This window comes from Callorhinus ursinus, unplaced genomic scaffold (assembly GCF_003265705.2).
Source record: "Callorhinus ursinus isolate GAN/ISIS: 27379988/994484 unplaced genomic scaffold, GSC_fseal_2.0 scaffold59, whole genome shotgun sequence".
NCBI classification, from domain to species: domain Eukaryota; kingdom Metazoa; phylum Chordata; class Mammalia; order Carnivora; family Otariidae; genus Callorhinus; species Callorhinus ursinus.
In genome coordinates this window covers 6305668-6327899 of record NW_027397121.1, presented here as the reverse complement: position 1 = coordinate 6327899, position 22232 = coordinate 6305668, and the positions used below count along the sequence as shown (strand labels likewise).

Genomic DNA, 22232 nt, shown 5'->3' with positions numbered 1-22232 from the left:
GCACCCCAATTTACTACCAATTCAAACCAACCCACATCCAACCCCTGAATAATCCAAATTAGCAACAAGGGCTAATTCTACCCCTCAGAGTACCCCTCCCTAAATTTTTTTTTTTTTTACATTGTCAGGCTCCTAATACTTCTCCTGAAAGTATCAGTGATGATGTGAATACATTCATATTATTTTATAATATGAAAAAGCAAATAATGTTATTAGAAACCAATAACAATATTAAAATGTTATTAAAAACCAGTATCTTAAAAGAGATAACAAAAATAAAAGGAAAAAAAACCCCTTGTAATGTTAAATTTGAAGTGGAAATATTAACATGAAATCACGATTTTTCTTTTTTAATATGCTTTCTATTACTGTCTACTAAAAAGGCCTTGGAGGAGCTCATGACATCCTAGTATCAGTAAGCACATCAAGCACCAACTGTGGTTTCAAAATAACATTCTCCACTAAAAGGAAACTTTCTGGGGGCGCCTGGGTGGCTCAGCCGTTAAGCGTCTGCCTTTGGCTCAGGTCATGATCCTAGGGTCCTGGGATGGAGCCCCGCATCGGGCTCCCTGCTCTGCGGGAAGCCTGCTTCTCCCTCTCCCACTTACCCTGCTTGTGTTCCCTCTCTCACTGTGTCTCTGTCAAATAAATAAAATCTTTAAAAAAAAAGGAAACCCTCTGGAGAAATAGTTGACAACAGGTCTAGGACAGGAAAATTCAAGCTGAGCTTGGCAATAACTTTACTGCATTTACAGAGCAAGGAAGGACTCCAAAGTACACAGGAGGTTGCCTGAAAGGGTATACACTGACCAAATCTGAGACATTAAAGCAATTATTAAAGTATAATCTGAGAATTAAAGCAAAGAGAATAAAGACTGTAACTGACCATAATACAATGAAGAAAAATTAAGATCCATGAGCCCAGAGGGGTATTTAAAGTAAGAAAAAAAGGGGCACCTGGGTGGCTCAGTCGGTTAAGTGTCCAACTCTTGATCTCAGCTCAGGTCTTGATCTCAGAGTTGTGAGTTTAAGCCCCGAGCTGGGCTCTGCACTGGACATGGAGCCTATCTTAAAAATAAAATAAAAGAAGAAGAAAAAAATGGGAAGGCAGGGAGCATGGAAGAGGAATGAGGAAAAAACCTTTCCCTTACGGAAAAATTTCAGCTAATTAAAAAACAAAATTAGAAAATCATTGTACTTTAGTCTCTACTGTAAGGATCTATTTGGTAAGATCATCGGAAGATGCTAAAATTACTACCTGAAAGATTGCTGGGAGACAGGATATTCACACAGTGTGGAAGCATTACTCAACAGATTACTTAGCAATTCTGTTGCATAGGCGGACATGCCCTGCTACAATAGAGAGATCTGTCAGTAACGACCTGATCAAACATTTTATCACTAATGCCCGGGAAACCTGACATTATACATCTCCTGATGTTAAATACTAGGAAGCACGTGGCATCACCCATGCAGCAACCTATCAAAAAAATGTCTATCCTAAATTTAATTAAGCCTCTAGCCCTGTGCTGTTTAATATGATGGCCATTATTAACATGCAGCTAAGGAGCACTTGAAATGTAGCTAGAGTGACTGAGGAATGAATTTAAAATTTTGATTATAGGGGCTCCTGGGTGGCTCAGTCAGTTAAACATCTGCCTTCAGCTCAGGTCATGATCCCAGAGTCCTGGGATTGAGCCCCTGGCTGAGCAGGGAGCCTGCTTCTCCCTCTCCCTAAGCCCCTTACCTGCTTGTGTGCTCTCACTCTCTCTTGCTTGCTCGCTCTCAAATAAATAAAATCTTAAATTTTTTTTAAATTTTAATTTAAGTAGCCATATACGGCTGGCTAGTGGCTTCTACACTGGACAGTTCAAATACATAATTTCAGGAAAGTTCTACTGGACCTCACTGCTCAAAACGAAGTTGCTATAAATACAGGGGATAAGGTAGAGAGTTAAAGGACAGCAAGAAGAAACAAACAAAACCAGAACTATGAAATAACCTATTAGACAACTACCCTGGACTCTTTTTTTTTTTTAGGGGAGAGACAGACAGACAGACAGACATTATGGAATTATGAATTTTCTTAGATGTGACAATGGTATGTGGTAATGTAGGGAACTGGCTTTATTCTAAAAAGATGCATGCTAAAGAACAGAATTGAGAGGTGATAGGTCATAATATGTATGACTTCTTTTCAATGGCATAGCCAAAAAAAAAAAGTATGTATAGAGATAAAGCAAAAAGTCAACAGACAGATCTAGAAGAAGGTATACAGTGTTTGTTTTACTATTTAAATTTTTTTCTTATATGTTTGAAAAATTTGATTAAAATGTTGAAGAAAATATAGCCAGCTGTGGAATTATGGTAATATATTGTCCTCTGTGCTTTCTGGATCTTCATTCTGCTAGGAACATGAATTATTTTCATTATCAGAAAAATGGTGAGCTATAGTAGTCACCAGTTTAATCAAGTAATCAAACTGGCTATGCTAACAACCTCACTAAGTGCTACAAGGAGCACACAAAAGCCCTCAGATTAAGAGCAGTGTTAGTCATCTCTACACCCAACACGGGGCTCGAACTCATGACCTCGAGATCAAGAGCAGTGTCCACTGACTAGCTCAGCCAGGTGCCCCCTCAGCACTGCTCAGATTATACCGTTTCTATTTTTAAGTTTAAAAGTTTTACAGACCACTCTAATGGAAATTCATAGTCTAAAGCACCTATATATTTAAACTAAAATGCTCACTAACACAAATATGTGTGTTATTTTGAATACCACTTTTCATAAAGCTGAGAGTATCTGTGCAGTATTTTTGCGAAAGCCAAAATGACAGTCGCTTAAAAATTGTCATTTTTTTAAAAAGATTTTATTTATTTATTCGATAGAGAGAGACACAGCAAGAGAGGGAACACAAGCAGGGGGAGTGGGAGAGGGAGAAGCAGGCTTCCCGCCGAGCAGGGAGCCCGATGCGGGTCTCGATCCCAGGACCCTGGGATCATGACCTGAGTGGAAGGCAGACGCTTAACCATCTGAGCCACCCAGGTGCCCCCAAAATTGTCAATCATTTAAGGTTGACTCTAGAAGTAATCATGGAAGTAACCCAGGAGGAGCTATTTCCCATTTCGTAAGAGTGGAGAGGTGCCCTCCTCTGAAAGAAGAGAGAGGCCTCCTAGCTCTAGGGCCAGAGTTGAATTACACTCTCGGCCACGTGAGCGCAGAACAAAACCTAAGCACGAGGATTAGCACAACAGGCCTCAGCCAGGCCCTTCACTGGAGGTGGTGTCTATGCCAAGGTCTCCTTTCATCCCTGAACTGTAACTGAGAGGAAAGGCCTTTTCCAAGTTCTCAGCTGCCAGAAACAGGAGATTCAATACGGATTTACTTAAGGGCCTTTGCCAGCGATCTGCAGGATTCATTCTGTCCTCTAACATAAAACAGCCTCACACAGCCTTCCACACTAAGACATGGTATGCTTTCTCTGTTCATTTTATATACTCAAAATTATTTTTTTCTAAGGAAAAGCTCTTCTTTTACTGCCTTTTTGTATATATGCTTTCTTATGAGGTCAGAATAAAGATGCTTCCACACACAAAAATATATGTCCATATTAGGTAAACAAAAATTTCCTGAAAGTTTTCATCACTGAACCACATTTCCTATTAAATTCTTTAAAAGGGGGGTGCCTTGGAGGCTCAGCCGGTTGAGCATCCAACTCTTGATTTTGGCTCAGGACACGATTTCAGGGTCTTGAGGTGGGGCCCAGAGTCGGGCTCTGTGCTGAGTGTGAAGCCTGCTTGGGATTCTCTCCCTCCCTCTCCCTCTGCCCCCAACCTAAAAAAGAAAAAAAAAAAAATCTTTAAAAGGAATTAACTATCAGAATAAGATGTTTTAAGAAACATGATGATTCTTGCATTCTATAATGCTGTGACCAAATGAGCTAAAAATATCTTCTTTCCCAAATAAAAATAAAGACTCGATAGTACTTAACAAAAACACAATCTGTCTTAAGGAAAGTGGAATCCAGCATATCATACTTCATAGTTTCCTCCTCAAGATATGAATATAGCTGGCACATAATAAGCACGTATGACTCTTTTCTGACCAACTTTTTATATTGAAAAAGTTCAAATATACAGAAAACTTCTTTGCCTATTTTTATACCTATTTTTAAGATAAATCTATAGGTGCACATAGCCAATACCTGTACCTTATTATTAACAGCTCATATCATGTAATTTTAAATTTCTTAAAAATTAAATCCTGGAAATCCAGAGAACAGTATTTAAATGAAACCTGCTTTTCAACAAATTAGGTTGATTTATGATCTCTCTTGATTTACAGTCATTTACATCTGGATGTATTTTCTCATATTAACATTTCCATTAAACAGTGAAATACTGCCAAGATTAAAAACCTTTATTTGCTTTTACTTATCATTTAGGAGACTGAAAAATAAAACTGTCTTCTTCAAAGAGGCTGGAGCTTATCACTTTACAGTTGAAAATAAAGTAAAAATCTGAAACACAGCTCATTTACTTCATTAAGAACATATGTTTTGGTTTTCTTTTTTTTTTAAGATTTATTTATTTTTATTTGAGAGAGAGAGAATCTCCAGCAGACTCCCTGCTGAGCACAGAGCCCAATGTTGCAGCCCTGGTTGTTTTTCATTATGGGCCTTTTAATATTAATATTGTTGTTTTATTTTTATTTTATTTTTTTTTAAAGATTTTATTTATTTGACAGAGAGAGACACAGCGAGAGAGGGAACACAAGCGGGGAGTGGGAGAGGGAGAAGCAGACTCCCCGCGGAGCAGGGAGCCCAATGCGGGGCTCGATCCCAGGACCTCGGGATCATGATCCGAGCCAAAGGCAGATGCTTAACGACTGAGCCACCCAGGCGCCCCAATATTGTTGTTTTAATCCATATGCATGTATTATTTTGATTAACGTTTTGGAAACAATTTTTAAAAATTAGTTGCCTAGGGGTGCCTGGGTGGCTCAGTCGGTCGGATAAGCCTCCAACTCTTGATTTTGGCTCAGGTCATCATCCCAGGGTCAATGAGATCGAGGCCCCCTTCCAGCTCCACATTGGGTGTGGAGCCTGCTTAAGATTCTCTCCTGGCGCCTGGGTGGCTCAGTCGTTAAGCGTCTGCCTTTGGCTCAGGTCATGATCCCAGGGTCCTGGGATCGAGCCCCGCACTGGGCTCCCTGCTCAGCAGGAAGCCTGCTTCTCCCTCTCCCACTCCCCCTGCTTGTGTTCCTGCTCTTGTTATCTCTCTGTCAAATAAATAAATAAAATCTTAAAAAAAAAAAAAGATTCTCTCACTCCCTCTTCCCCTCCCCCACCTTCCACCCCGTGTGCTTGTGTGTCTTAAAAAAAAAAAAAATTAGGGGTGTTCTGGGTGGCTCAATCCATTAAGCATGCGCCTTCAGCTCGGGTTGTGATCTTGGGGTCCTGGTATCGAGCCCTGTGTTGAGTTCCTTCCTCAGTGGGAAGTCTGCTTCTCCCCCTGCTCCTCCCCTGCTCGTGCTCGTGCTCTCTAATAAATAAAATCTTAAAAAAAAAAAAATTAGTTGTCTATATTAAAAGATCAGGAGCTCTCACATGAGAATCTAGCTTTCAAGATTCTCTTGAAACATCAGAACCATACTGGGTCTTGACTGCCACATGACAACTCATGGCTAGGCTTGAGTAGGAATTGCCCCCGGACCAGAGCAGGCTCTCCCCACATGGTTACTGCTACATCCACTGTCAACTGCTTATCCACTTTCCTACAAGCTTATGAGCTGGAGGACCCCTGGTCCCTGACATTACTTCTCCACCTTTTACCTATCTCGTTAAACTGATTAAAATATTTTTAATATATTCTGATATATATTTTGTGATTAAAGTCTGGGATTTAAAAAGAATCATGTTATTTCCATAATAAATTCTGTGTACCCTATCTCCACCTTCCACTCACAACAGTTCAGGCTGAGGCCAAAATATAAAGATGAAAATATAACACAGTCACACAGAGCCTTCATGTTTTTCTCCACTTCAGAGTCAAACACTTATGACCTAAAGAGAAAGGGTGAGAAAACAGTATCTTAAATTATTTCCAAGTAGTTATAGGCTTTTTAAATGTTCTACTTTATATAACAAGAGCCATGAAATACTGCTTTTCCTTTAGAGACAGTTCTGAGGTTCCATATGGAGCTTTCTAGTCGCCAGGACACATATATTAGAGAGTACACACTTTTTTTTTTTTTTTGCGGAGACAGGGAACACACAGTACAAGAACTGGGAAAAAAAGATACAGATTTTTTTTTAAAGATTTTATTTATTTATTTGAGAGAGAGAGAGAGAGAACGAGCAGGGAGGAGGGGCAGAGGGAGAGGGAGAAGCAGACTCCCCACTGAGCAGGGAGCCCAATGCAGGGCTTGATCCCAGGATCCCGAGATCATGACCTGACCAAAGTCAGATACTTAAGCAACTGAGTCACCTAGGTGTCCCAAGAAGATATAGATTTTTTATGGGGGGTCTGGGTGGCTCAGGTGGTTAAGCATCTGACTCTTGATTTTGGCTCAGGTCACGATCTCAGGGGTATGAGACTGAGCCCTGCGTTAGGCTCCGTGCTAAGTGTGAAGCCTGCTTAAGATTCTCTCCCTCCCTCTGCCCTCTCTAAACACCCCTCCCTTGGCTTGTGCACGCACTCTCTTAAAAAAAAAAAAAGCTATAGATTTTAAAAATAAAGTTCACTACATCATCTTCCATATCAAGAAGGGTCACAATAAATTCTTTTTTTTAAGATTTTATTTTAAGATTTTATTTATTTATTTGATAGAGAGAGCACAAGCAGGCAGAGAGGCAGGCAGAGGGAGAGGGAGAAGCAGACTCTCTGTTGAGCAGGGAGCCCGACGCAGGGCTCGATCCCAGGACCCCGACGCAGGGCTCGATCCCAGGACCCCAGGATCCTGACCTGAGCCGAAGGCAGCCGCTTAACGGACTGAGCCACTCAGGCGCCCCAGGTCACAATAAATTCTTGATAGAATGATGTAAGATCAGTAAGGCTAGAGAGAACGACAAAGCCCCTCTGTACCCTTGAGGCAACCATGACCCTTGATACTATATTAAGGCACCTAGCCATTCAAAAAAACTTTCCTAAATGAAGGCGAATTAAGTCAAACGTGCTGTGACATTTTTACTTTTTTGTACAGTGTATTAAAAACTTGAGAGGGCACCTGGGGGGCTCAGCTGGTTAGGCGACTGCCTTCGGCTCAGGTCATGATCCTGGAGTCTCAGGATCGAGTCCCACATAGGGCTCCCTGCTCAGCGGGGAGTCTGCTTCTTCCTCTGACCCTCCCCCCCTCATGCTCTCTATCTCATTCTATCTCTCAAATAAAATCTTTAAAAAAATTTTTTTAAATAAATAAATAAATAAAAACTTGAGAAAGGGCAGCAAGAAGTATAGGGAAGTATCAGAAGACCTCACTAAACTGAAGAAATTTCCAAGGTGGTGAGTTTATATGGCAAAGCAGCAGGTGGTGAAGAGCCAGAGGAGTAGCAGAATACTGTGATATTATGACACAAGTGAAGAAGTCCAAGAACAAGCTACACTTTTTTTTTAAAGCTGTGCCTATGTCACAGATTCATGATCAGGCTGCCTACAGATGCTGGAAAATGGCTCTGTGGACACAGGCCTTGTCCAGACGTGAAGCAACAGATAAAAGGAACTGGCATTTGGCCACATATTTTCAATTGTCATCACTGACTACACTTCTCTAAAGGCAGAAGGCACCCATCTTTGTCATCCTTGAAGAGGACACACTGGAAGGTATGCACATATTTTTCTCCCGATTCTGTTTTCAGATGTTCTTATCTTGGTGATAACGCTCTGGGTTTGCCTGAGGTAAGAATGGGGAATAAAACAAATGAAGAGACAGATTGGTCTCAGATCTAGTTTCTCTCTCTTTCCCTGTCAGCCAACAGTTTTACCTTTCCTATTGAATTAGCCAAAAAAGAAGAGCTCTGAAAACTACACAAAGAGGTGCTTTTCTTTTTGATTACAGAGGGTGTCACATGGCTGGCTCATACCAGCCTCTGCTGCCCTGGGCTGGAGATGCCCTGTTACCACGGCCCCCGAGTGGCTCTGGGAGAGAGCCCCAGCCGTCTCACTCTCTGGGTGGTCACTATAATAGGATTCTGACCATAAGCAGCTAAAAAATGGAGGCCAGTTTCCAAAAGGGAGTATTTTAGCCCTTGAAATGGGACTGCCAATGTTTCAAGTGCTACAGATTTATTGGTTTCTGAAATTCAGCCAATATGCTGAAATTTTTAAGCTGGGTTAAACAAAGCCTCTGAACAGACTGAGTTTAATGGTATCTTGGCCCAACAAGGCCATGACAGACTACTTAATAATTTCACTCCAGGGCGCCTGGGTGGCTCAGTTGGTTAACCGACTGCCTTCGGCTCAGGTCATGATCCCGGAGTCCCGGGATCGAGTCCCGCGTCGGGCTCCCTGCTCGGCGGGGAGCCTGCTTCTCCCTCTGACCCTCCCCCCCTCCTCTCATGTACTCTCTCTCTCATTCTCACTCTCTCAAATAAATAAATCTTTAAAAAAAAAATAATTTCACTCCATTCATGTTGATACAGAACATTTTTCTAGTAATAAAATAAATATATGTTCAATGCAGAAAACTTGATAATCTCTGAGCTAACCCAAAGATAACCACCGTGAACATTTTGGTAGACATTCTTTCAAGGAGCATAGATAGCATTTAGAGGTGTGCAGGTGCTGAGCCGAGATGTTCTGAATTCAAATCTTACGTTGAGCACCCTTGGTTGGGCACAATTTGTTTAGACAAATTACTTAATCTCATCGAACCTGTTCTTTCTCACCTGTAAAATGCAGATAGGAACAGTTCCACTATCTCATAGGGTCTGGGGAGGATTAAATGGGGCAACATTTGCAAAACGCTTAGAACAGAGCTCGGCACCTAGTAGGCGTGCAAGCAGTGTTATTTATTTTTCTACACAAATGGACACCCATATTTCTTTTCCACTAAATGGTTTTATATTATAAATACTGTTTCACAGTCTGCTTTGACCACTTAGGAAATGTGTTACAAACATTTTCCTGTGTTAGTAAATATTTTTTTACTACATACACAGGATCCTTGAAGTAAAGCCGCTGCAGGTGTTCTGAAGCACAAGCTGCCATACTTGCGCAGCACTGGAGCTTGGCGCTCTGCGCACAGCAAGAGAACTAAGAGATCAGCAACCGAAGCAAAGTGAAGGCAAATGTCCTCAAAATGGCCAGGAGCTGATGATGTCGCCTGGCAGCTGCACCCACAGGTCAGGTCATCTCTGCTGGGAAGGCTGCGTGTGAGATGCGCAGACAGATAAATGTTGCACTCAGGAGGGAAAATGCAGAAAGTGGTGAGCAGAAGCCAGGAGGCTGAGAAGAGATTAGAAAGGCTGCTCATCCACCGTGGAAGACAGGGGCCACACTGCATTCCTGCTGTCGTTCCAGCCACTGTGGGCGGGGCCTGCCTGCGCCCTGTGACCCAAGTTTCCAGTCCCGCATGGCCTGGCTGGACAGCTGCTGTGACCCTGCCATATTCTTCCTCATCGGAGAGACCTACAAGTATGTTTAGTCCTGAAAACCCAAAAGAGCCTACCTCGTATTTATGGGGCTGCTCTAGTGGTCCCGTCAATAACTGAAACGTTTATTTTGTTAGGTACTTGCTATGTGTTAAGCACTGAGGATTAAACAACGAGCAAAAAAGGATGGTACCCGACTATACCAAATGTAAAGTCTAGCATAGAAGACAATTAATCAAGCAGTATCATAGCATGACAGACACCACGATGCTAGAAGTACAGACCGCAAGGGAAACACACAGGAAGAACAGTGAGTCCTCTATCAAAGACTTGACGGAGCCTGAAGGAGCCTTCAGGCTGAAGGATAAAGTTAGTCAGGTGTGCCAGATACTGCAGAGTGTTTGCTCAGTACACACTGAGCCCTGTGTGGACTCTACGACCACCAGCCTTTTGAAGTTACAGTGTCTTGATAGAGCAACAGTGGACTAGATCAGCATTTCCAACCAGGCACCCAAGAGTCTTGGCCTCACTTAACAGAGAGGGCCTGGTTTCTTTGGTGGGTAAGTGTCTTTCAATCCTGGAAATATTTAGAATGAAATATAGAAATGTTTAAGAGAATCAAAATCGTAAGATACTTCTCTGTTAAGAAGGAGACCAGACATATTTTATGATTTTGTAATGTGTAAAAGAATCTGGCCTAGGGCGCCTGGCTGGCTCAGTCAGTAGAGCACGCGACTCTTGATCTCAGGGTCATGAGTTTTGAGCCCCACACTGTGCAAAGAGATTACTTAAAAACAAAAAACAAAAAATCTTGGCCTATTAGATTGTAACTTTGGTTTTGAAAATATAATTGAATAATTTCTTTTTGACTTGTGTTTTTAAGTCGAAAATCTTAGTAAGTTTACATATATTATGAGAATAAAAAATCTAAGACTCACCTCATTTGTAAGGTTTTTTTTTTTGAATATTTATTTACTTAAGTACTCTCTACACCCAGCGTGGGGCTTAACTCAAAACCCTGAGATCAAGAGTCGCATGAGCCACTGACTGAGCCAGCCAGGAGGCTGTAAGTTTAATATATGAGATTCACAGGACATTTTGTTGAAGAGCTTCATCAGATTTTTATTTTTTAAGTCAGACAACTGAAGTTCTTTAGAAAGCACTTCTATTTAGCTGTATGAATCCAATTTGAAATCTCTGAAGCTCTTCAATTAACTGTTCTAGTATTATCCAAAAGTGACTAGTAAAATCTTCTATGTTTATATATAGAGCAATCAGAGCTGCAAGCATTATGAAAAAAACTAAGTTTCTGAATGTGTACTTTACAAGAGTCGTAACATTTTGAAATCTAAGTAAACTCCTGAATAGTGATTTCTGCTTACAAAAGCTACCCTTCAAGGGCAATTAAAAAAAAATATATATATGTGTATATATATATACATATATGTATTACATCCTCTCTGATTCCAAGTCTTGTACTCTGTTGATGGATGTGAATTGGAAAAACCATCCCCTCTATTTTATTTTGATAGAAGCCACTGGAATGTTTGTTTCTGTAATGACATTTCACTAATTTTTATTGTTTGTGCAAACATTTGATTTATTTGGTACCGTATTCTAAAGTTGCAAGCAGTTCTCAGACATTTATCCTTTCAATAATGCTGGAATAAAGTATAGGGTGTGGTATGACTCTCCTCTGACTTCCTCAGAGTCGAGCAGGGTTTAACTTCAAGCACGGGACCGCACGAGGACAGGAGGGAATGGGGATCCTGAACCTCCGAGGACAGGATCTGCTGTCTGTGCTGTCACTACCCTCTGCCCCACCCCCACTGCAGCCTCCCTCTCACCGGACTGAAGGGCCAGATAGCATTTCCAGGAAACAAAGGGTTAAGAGGGCGCCACCCTACACCCTTTCCTGCCCTTCACTGCATTTCTACTCCAGTCACCTAGTTCTCTCCATCTTCGCTGCACGTGTATAACTCACGGATGAGTCAACCGTAATAACTCAGAATCCAGCAACAGTAACGGCAACTGATATAAGCTCTCCGGAGATGCCAAATCCATGTGCTCCACGAAGGTACGGAGGTCAGATTGGCCCCAACTCCTACAACCAAGTAGCAAGTTTTGCACAAAGTCTCTGAACTTTTCTCCTTCTCTTTATTCTAGAACCATCACTGTATTTCAGGTCTTCCGACCACCTTTCTGAATCTACCACTGTCACGGAAGCTCTTTCAAACATTACTTTTGCTTTAGGTGCCTTAGATCCTACAGGAGTCAACTGATCTGAATTAAAGTTACGCAGCTTAAGTCCACCAATTGACTCTGCCACTTACCTGAATAGTCAAGCCTCCAGAAAGGAGCAGGCAAAGATTCTGGTGCGCTCAGGCCTAGGAAGGCAGAGTGCAGAATCACATCTGCCCCTCCAGGCCACGGTACTCCCGAGCATTTCCCATTATCCCAGCTCTAATAAAAAAGGAGGATACCAATTCTTACTACGTGAGAATCCCTGTCACATCCTCTCTGACAAGATCTATCTCTCCCTACACTCAGATCATTTCCATTAAGGACATCTCTTCAGGACTTTTACTGTTCCATCCATTGCTCCACCTGTCACAGAAGCATGTATTAATTACTTTCCATTCACGTAGCTATGTAGTGGGCACACACAGGGAGGATTTAAACTACAAAACACACTTTTTGCTCTCAGAGATTATAGTCTAGTTATGGACACCAGATATATGATAAAATGACAAGGATATGAGCCAACACAAGTCTGTAGGACTCCAGAGTGAGGAAAGAATTCCTTAAGTATTCCAAGGGTAAGATTAGTTTCAGAGGACTTCTGCCAAGGGCTGAACCCAAAAGAAACATAGGATTTACACTTGTTCTTAGTGCTATTTTATATGTCCTTAGAATCAGTTTTAAATTCCCTCTGGAACAAAGAAAAGCACTAGCCGTGTGGCCAGGGCAAGTAAATGGGGGTGATAAAACTTACACCACCTCGTTAGGAGTCTTCGGTGAAATAAAAGAACATAAGCAGAGCACAGTACAGTGTCGCCACAACAGGCTATGAAGGAATGTTATTCCTTCCTCCTGGCCTTGAACTGCAATCTGTTTCTCAGTTTCCCCAATCAAACCGTAAGCCCTTGAAGTAAGGGAACGAAGGGTCCCAGACTTTACTTCTTCTGACTACTTATTCTAGAGGATCTAATAAGATATACTGGGCATGGCCCAGGAACTCAGTACATATATGCTGCGTATCGTGTAACTAAATAACAGAGAAGATACTATTAGCTCTCTAACGGCACTATTAGTAACAGAACTGCTGCTGCAGCCACTGTTCTATGGCCAGGACCCAGGAAGCAGAGGAGAACAAGGGCCTCCTCCTCCTCATTAATGAGAGAGAGTCATTTCTATCAATGATGAACTGTTTGTTCTTGATCTTCTATCCCAGGTAACAGAGGCAATGCTGAAAGAGCTCCAAGGGAAATCACCAAAGAGTGTCTGATATAATTAGATACAGTCACTACTGGAGCCTTCTCCCTGCACAGAGTGTCCAACACACATCACCATGTCACAACCCAATCACCTCTTTAATCAAGGAAGCACATGGTAACCGTTAAATGCCTTCTTTCTGTGATCATCAGTATGTTTATTCAGCGAGTGGTGATGAATTAAAGAACTCCGCGGACACGACAGATTCATGAGTACAAGGTCCGGCCATGCCCTTCTTTCTGAGCACATACCTCCTCACAGACTTCACGGGCTGCTGCCACACTCGGCTCCTCCTCGGGCTCCATGCCTCCCCCAGGGACAATCCAGCGGTCTGGATGGCGACTACTGCTCACGAGTAACACCTGAAAGTCACAGAGGTCACGTGGAGGGTTAAAAAGAAAAAAGAAACATTTGTACAAACTCAGACTCTAAACAACACAAAAGTAGAAGCACCCGAGACCTACTTTTTGTTTATACCTCTCCAGGTCACTTGTAGGGTAGCTTTCATGTCTAGTGGAAAGAGTAGACAATCCACCTCAGGAAGGCAGAAGCGCATCTGAACCAGCGGCCGTTACCTCTACCTGCCTCCAGGCTCCCAGGCACTCGTCCTATCTATCCTCTCCTTCGCTCCTTTCCCTAAACATCTTTGAACACAGAGTGGACAAGGGCCGGGCGTGCGGTGTGGGGTGGGCGGCGTCGGGGGGAGGGGGGAGAGTACTGATAAGCCTGAGCACTGTGAAGGGCTGGCCAGAAGCACAGAAATCCTTAGCCCTGGTTGGCACCACAGTCCCCACACCTTCCCTCCCAGGCTGTCACTCCCCTGTGCTCCAGCTCCTGGTCCATCCAATGGCCACAAGCCAATACAACGCACCACCCGAAGTTCTAAGTGTGCACTGAGAACCCAACTCCCTCCTTTACACGTGAAGTTGGCAAATTTCATCATGCTTTCAGCTGAGACAAAACCAGAATTTTTTTTTACTAGGAAGTTTTATTAAGAAATGAGAAGACAACCAACCAAACACACCCACAAAATCCTGATACAGACTATGGTTTACTAAGGCAAATTTTTCACTAGCATTCTAGTTACGGCTGCAATAAAATCCTAGAATGTCTCCAGCTGCTTTTCCTTACCCCTCTCTAGGGCAGATGCTAAACAGTTAGCTGGACTCCTCCTCTGGAGGTAGAATTAGGTTGGCATTACTTCCAAAATGAAAAGAATCCTCTACAGCTCCTTACACCATCGCTTTCTGACAAGCTCTTTTGAGCCTCCAACCCTATTCCAAACGTACTATCCCTGGGCACTTCACTTCTACTCTGCAGTCATCCTTGTCACCTGGAAGAAAATGCTATGTCCTCTGTAGCCCCTACAGATTCCACCACTGCCTTCCAGTGACCTACCTTCCAGTCCTCTCCCATCTCTCCCTTGAGGTTTCTGCAAGTATATGGGCCCTTGGAAATTCTACCTTTTTCATCCTTAATCCCTTTTCTTCATGTCATGATAGAGTCTCTTGATGCTCCTCTACAAAATCTGTGATCTGCTGACTCAGTGGGGACCATGGAGTTAAGAAGGAAATCCATGAATCCATATACAGTCACCAATATATAGTCCGTGGATGGAGAAAATAGTATCTTTATATTTATAAGCACTATTTTTTAAGTGTATGTACGTTCTGCTTTGCACAATTCAGAATAATTTAAAATAATATATGAAACCCACAGGGAGTTTTGGGGTGGTGTGTAAATATAAGGGATATTAAAAGTATGATGTGGAAGGTTCTATGAAATTTTGTTTTTAAAATAAAGAGTCCTCATTGTATTCCCACCTCATACCACATACAAAAATTAACTCCAAATGGACCAACGATCTAGATGTAAGAGGTAAAACTAAAAACAGCGATAAATCTGAGGTGCCTGGCTGGCTCAGTTAGTAGAGCATATGACTCTTGATCTTGGGGTCACGAGTATGAGCCTCACTCTGGGGGTAGAGTTTTACTTACAAAAATAATTTAAAAAATAAAAGATAAATAAACAGCAATAAATCCTCATGATCTTGACTTTGGTAAGATATGCCGAATTCTTAGACATGACACCAAAAGCCTGAACAACAACAAAAACTGACAAATTGGACTTCATCAAAATTAAAATCTTCTGTGCATCAAAGGACACGATCAAGAATGTGAAAAAATGACTTACCAAATGGGAGGAAATATTTGCGAATCATCTATCTGATAAGGGTCTGCTGTCCAAAATATGAATACATAAAAATACAAAAAATCTTACAACAACAAAAAGACAAGCAGCATTTCTCCAAAGATCTACAAATAGCCAAGGAGCACAAGAAAAGATGCTCAGTCACCAGGAAAGTGCAAGGTAAAACTGGCATGAGATAACCACTTTACACCCACAAGAATGGCTATAATTTTAAAATAACAAGACCTGGCAAGGGTGTAGAAAAATTGGAACCCTCAAACATTGGGTAAGAACGTCAAATAGTTCAGACGCTGTGGAAAGTTTGCAGTTCCTCAAAAGTTAAATAAAAAACTACCATAAGGGGCGCCTGGATGGCTCAGTCAGTTAAGCATCCAGCTCTTGATTTTTTTTTTTTTTTTTAAGGAAAGACAATTTTTATTTTATTATTTTATTTTTTTATTTGACAGAGAGAGAGGCAGTGAGAGCAAGAACACAAGCAGGGGGAATGGGAGAGGGAGAAGCAGGCTTCCTGCCGAGCAGGGAGCCCGATGTGGGGCTCGATCCCAGGACCCCGGGATCATGACCTGAGCCGAAGGCAGACGCTTAATGACTGAGCCACCCAGGCGCTCTCAACTCTTGATTTTGGCTCAGGTCATGATCTCCTGGGAGTGAGATTGAGCCCTATTATCAGGCTCTGCGCTCAGTGGGGAGTCTGCTTGAGGTTCTCTCTCCCTCTCACTCTGCAACCCCACCCCTGCTCTCTCTCTCTCTCTCTCAAAAAAATTACCAGCTGATTTAGCAATCTCACTCCTAGGTATATACCCTAAAGAACTGAAAACAGGTGCTCAAATACTTACATACATAAATGTTCACAGAAGTATTATTCACTGTAGCCAAAGCATAGGAACAACTTAAATGTCCATCAATGAATGAATGGCTAACATGGCATACACATGTGCAGGAAGAGTCCTCACATAAAAAGAATGAAGCACTGATACATGCTACACAGTGGATCAACTTTGAAAACATGAAGCTAAGTGAAAGCCAGACTCCAAAAGTCACATATTGTAAGATCCTACTGATGTGAAAGAGATAGAAAGCAAACTGCTGGTTGCCCGGGACTGGGAGAAGGGAAGATTGGAGAGTAACTGCTTAATGAGAGTACAGGATTTTGTTTGGGAGTGATCCAAGTGTTTTGAAACTGTATAAAGGTTGCTAAATGCCACTGAATTAGTGGTACTAAATGCCACTGACTTATTCACTTCTAAATGGTTAATGTCATGTTATGTTAACTTCACCTCAATAAAATAAAACTGGTATTAAGATCACAGTAAATTTTAAAAGCTAAATTTAGGAGTCAGTGCTACTACTTTCTACAACGGAGTCTACACTCCAAGGGAGTGGCCTTCCAAAAAGTTATCCTTAGTTTTATAAAATATTAAATTATAGAGCTGAAATAAAAGGGGATCATTGCCACACTCCTTCTCCCATCTCGTGATGATTGTGGCAAATCTTACATTAAAAAATAATCCTTATTAAAAAAATAAAAAAATCCTTATTGAGTACACTTGTGACTGGACACGGAGTGTTAATGTGTAAGTGATGAATCACTAAATTATACTGAAACCAGTATTACACTATATGTTAACTAACTAGAATTCAGATAAAAACTAACCAAAAAATTCCTTATCAAAATAAAAATAAACCCAAACACAATCATGTTTGTTAATTTAAGTTAAAAAGTTTTTTTAAAAAGTCGTCCAAAGACTCTAATAATGGCATTTAAGTCATAACAATCCAATCTGTAAGGAAAACTCAGGAAGAAAGAGTAGAAAAATGGGTTAATCTTTCACTGATTTGTTATATAAACAACATGTAGTCTTTCTTCCTAGAGTTCTCCCACTTCTTGGCACAGTGTTATGCAGCCATTCTAAACCTAAGCATTTGCTTGAAAGGCTGACTAGGGCCATCCAATTAGGTTATAGACCAAATGAAAGACCTTTACAGGGACAATTCCTAACATAAAGTATAATTTAATTTCTAACTTTGAATCAATGTGAAATATTAATCAGTAATCTAGGAAGTGTTATTACTTAGCACATTCAAAGTATGACTATGTAAGGTAATACTACATATAATACTGACACTGGGAAAAACAAGCCTCATTACTTTGTAGTCACACTTCAAAGCAAACACAATTACCAGTAAACAGTTCTCCTAAGTTTCCTTGACAACCCACTGCAAATTTACTGCAAAAAACCCCAAAACATTCTTTACTTTAGCCAGAGGCTTTACTCCTTCTTACCTTATAAAACACTAAATGGTGTTTCTGGTCAATAAATTCTGATTCTGAAGCTTGATTTTTAAATATAAAATTATCTGAAAAGAAATTAAATGGCAAAGCTCCTAAATCTGAAAATGACATACTAAGGAAAAAAAAAACCCAAGGATTTGTTATTTATTCAACAAACATTCATTAAGCATCATTATAAACCAGGAATGACAGTTGCAGAGGTTTTAAGGCAGATCAGAGCGGGGGACTGGACGACCAGGTATTAGACTTTTCATGAAACTCTTATCACCAAGATAGGTGATATTGGTGCAGAGATGGGTAAATGTACCCATAGAACACACCACACCCAACTCCTGGATTTATGATACAGGTGGTCCTACAGAGCAGGGAGAAGTCAACAGGTAGGGCTGGGACAAGTTGTTATCCACATGGACCCAGAGGAAAATCATTATATTGATTAGGGACACATGTATGCAAGGAAAGACTAAAGAAATCCGTAGTAATAATAAACCTAATGGGGGCAGATTTACACAAAGGATTTAATTAAGCTTCGAACAGTAATGTTTTATTTTATTTTTTTGAAGATCTTATTTATTTATTTGACAGAGACACAGTGAGAGAGGGAACACAAGCAGGGGGAGTGGGAGAGGGGGAAGCCGGCTTCCCGCCGAGCAGGGAGCCCGATGCTGGGCTCGATCCCAGAACCCTGGGATCATGACCTGAGCCGAAGGCAGATGCTTAACGACTGAGCCACACAGGCGCCCCAGTAATGTTTTATTTCTTAAGCATTATTAAAGCAATTTTAAAAACGTTAATACAAATTTTCAAAAGAATATAAAAGAGGGGCACAGGGGTGGCTCAGTCTTAAGCCTTTGACTCTTGGTTTTGCCTCAAGTCATGACCTCAGGATGAAGCCCCACGTCAGGCTCCATGCTCAGCAGAGTCTGCTTCTCCCTCTCCCTCTGCCGCTCCCTCCCCCACTCATGTTCTCTCTCGCTCGCTCTGCTCTCTCAAATAAATAAAATAAAAAAAAAAAAAGAAAAAATATAAAAGAAAGCCCCTGCCCTAAAGGAAATGAGTATCTAGCAGAGAGGGGGAGGAAAAAAAAAAAAGAAAGAAAAAGAGTAATAATACAAGGTGAGGAATGCTTGGGTTGAGGTAGGCATGGGATACCACAAAGACTGAAAAGAGACACCTGGGGCGCCTGGGTGGCTCGGTCGTTAAGTGTCTGCCTTCAGCTCAGGTCATGATCCCAGGGTCCTGGGATCGAGCCCCGCATCGGGCTCCCTGCTCGGCGGGAAGCCTGCTTCTCCCTCTCCCACTCCCGCTGCTTGTGTTCCCACTCTCGCTGTCTCTCTCTCAAATAAATAAATAAAATCTTTAAAAAAAAAAAAAGAGACACCTAACCCAGGCTGGCTGGGGGCTGGGTGGGGGGGGGGGGGGGGGGGGGGGGGGGGGTTAGGGTGGGGGAGGAGGCAGTAGAGGGATGGTAAGAGAAGGTTTCTTAAAGGAAGTGACTTGAGTTAAATCCAAGCTCAAGAAGGACATTTATTCAACAAAAATCAGAAACCTACTATGTGCCCTCGTGCTTAGGACACAAAAGCAAGGTAGATACAGCCTCAGCTCTTGAGAAATTTAAAGTCCAGTAGATAAGACAGACAAGAAGTCAGGTAACTGTTTATACTTCAGTAACTGTGGCAGAGACCACAATGTTCACCAGATATTTTACGTTCTTGTTTATGGTATTCCAAGCCCCCCTGCTATTAGGTGGGGCCATCTGACTAGTTCTGGCTAAGGAAATGTGAGCAGAAGGGACACACAACACTTCTGGGCTGAGGCAGGGAGAAGCCCATCCAGCCTCTCTTTTCCTCTGTCACAGTGCCCAGGTGACAGAGGAAAAGGTGGTGCAGCTATAAGCTGGGGCCTCTGAATGGAAGAGTTCCTGTGAAGAGCACAGCCTCTGAAGAGTGGCTTGTAACAAGCAATACAACTGTGTTGTGTTAAAACAATGAGATTTCAGGGTTAATTTGTCATTGCATCATAACCTACTCTATCCTGATTAACAGTGTGAGAGGTCAGTGAAATGTCTAAGGATCTCTTCTGTTGACCACCTCATGCCCAAGCCTTAAGCATAAAGCTTGACCCATATTAGTGGGCAATAAAAGTTTAATGAGCAAATGAAATAATAGTCCAGGGAAGCCTGGGTGGCTCAGTCGGTTAAGTGTCTGCCTTTGGCTCAGGTCATGATCCCAGGGTTCTGAGATCGAGTCCCACACATCGGGCTCCTTGTTCAGCAGGGAGCCTCTTTCTCCCTCTACCTGCAGCTTCCCCTGCTTGTACTCACTCTTGCTCTCTGACAAATAAATAAATAAAATCTTAGAAAGAAAGAATGGTCCAATGACAGAATGAACAAACGAGTGCTTTATTTTTTTGAAGATTTTTATTTATTTATTGAGAGAGAGAGAGAGAATGGATAGAGAGAGAGCATGAAAGGTAGGAGGGTCAGAGGGAGAAGCAGACTCCCCGCTGAGCAGGGAGCTCCATGCGGGACTCGATCCTGGGACTCCAGGATCATGACCTGAGCCAAAGGCAGTCGCTTAACCAACTGAGTCACCCAGGCGCCCCACAAACAAGTGCTTTAAAAAAGGAGTGCAGAAAGCATACAGAAGGGGTTACTTAGGGAGGCTGAACAAAAAGGCAAGGGTCTAATTATCAAGAGTTTGGACTGAAACCTGAAGGCAATGGGTAAGTCAAGGAAGTTGTTTAAGCAAAGAAATAACCCAATTTGTTTCTGTTTTTAATTTTAAGAGTTTATTTAAACAAAAATTAATTCCTCCTGGACAACACCAAACTAGAAGTGGCTAGGAGCATTCCTCTCAATTTGGGTTTTAGAAAGGTCACTCTGGAAATAAGTCAATCAGAGAAAGACATGTATCATATGACCTCACTGATATGAGGAATTCTTAATCTCAGGAAACAAACTGAGGGTTGCTGGAGTGGTGGGGGGTGGGAGGGATGGGGTGGCTGGGTGATAGACATTGGGGAAGGTATGTGCTATGGTGAGCGCTGTGAATTGTGCAAGACTGTTGAATCACAGATCTGTACCTCTGAAACAAATAGTGCAACATATGTTAAGAAAAAAGAAAAAGAAGAAGATAGCAGGAAGGGAAGAATGAAGGGGAGCAAGTCAGAGGGGGAGACGAACCCTGAGAGACGATGGACTCTGAAAAACAAACTGAGGGTTCTAGAGGGGAGGAGGGTGGGGGGATGGGTTAGCCTGGTGATGGGTATTAAAGAGGGCACATTCTGCGTGGAGCACTGGGTGTTATGCACAAACAATGAATCATGGAACACTACAACAAGAACTAATGATGTAATGTATGGTGATTAACATAACAATAAAAAATTAAAAAAAGAAAAGAAAGGTCACTCTGACTTGAGCTGGACGTGGGCAAGCTTGGTAGCAGAACAGGTTTCTGCATTTAATTCGGGTTGAGAAAGGATCAGGACAGAAGTGGGAGTGGGAAGGAAGTTACAGGTTCTCAGATAAACAGAAAGAAGCATCCACAGGACCAAGTGATTGATTCCGGGCTTGGTCAACAGTGGAGCTGCCTCCACCACTGAAAATGTGAAAGGTCAGTGGAGGAGGGAATCTCAGGGAGGATACCCTCTGAACATATGAATTGAGAGTATAATGAGATGTCTAATGAATATTTTTAGTGGACGTTAGAATAAAATATTCTAATGAATATTTTAGTGAATTTTGTCCACTAAAAAAAGAGATTTGGGGAAAAAATGGTCTTAGACTCTTCAAGCCAGGATGAGACTAACACAAGAAAGAACATACATATTTGCAAAGTTCTCGCTAGAGGAGCCATCCCTGTTCTCCCTACCTATTGTCCACTCCCCTTGGTGTCAGAAAAGTTTCTATTCCCATTACCAAAAGCATAGTGGGTAAATTTATTCCACATCTCCCAGGTTAAAGTTCTGGAAATATTTTCCTTAAAAAACTAATTATCTATAGTGATAATCTACATCATGGGAAATCCTGATTAACGAGCTATAGATCTTAGACATATTACTACTTCCCAAAAAACTACATTCAGTAATACACCCAACATGATCTCATTTCCAACAATGCAATGCTCCTGACATTCGACGGTCCCTCAGCATTGCCATTACCACCAGAGAGCTCCGCTGGTATCCCAGATGGCATGAGGGCTGCACCCTGTCAAATCTGTGATATGCCCTGCAAACTGCTTCTACAGACAAACCTCTTCTAGTCATTTCTGTGTCCCTTCTTAAAAATAAGACCAGGGCGCCTGGGTGGCTCAGCTGGTTAAGTGTCTGCGCTCAGCTCAGGTCATGATCCCAGGGTCCTGGGATCGAGCCCTACCTGGGGCTCCGTGCTTAGCGGGGACCCTGATTCTCCCTTTCCCCCTGCTCGTATGCTCGCTCTCTCTCAAATAAAATCTTTAAAAAATAAAATTTAAAAAATAAGACCAAAATAATAGTGAATAATTATCTGCACTTGCTTGGATTCCAGATAAATAGAAGTGTTACTATTTTTTACAGAGTATATTTTATATACATATATACACCAGTGTGGAGCCCAAAGCAGGGCTTGAACTCACAACCCTGAGATCAAGACCTGAGCTAAGA

The 22232-nt window shown here is 41.9% G+C and overlaps 1 protein-coding gene across 1 annotated transcript in view; it reads right to left on the bottom strand.

Annotated features, from left to right (window-relative positions):
* NUDT3 (nudix hydrolase 3) overlaps positions 1–22232 on the bottom strand; it is a 126932-nt gene that overhangs the window by 51218 nt on the left and 53482 nt on the right. Inside the window, exon 2 of the mRNA XM_025862261.2 lies at positions 13339–13449. Within this exon, the coding sequence (XP_025718046.1) occupies positions 13339–13449 (111 nt within the window). The remainder of the gene's footprint in view (positions 1–13338; positions 13450–22232) is intronic.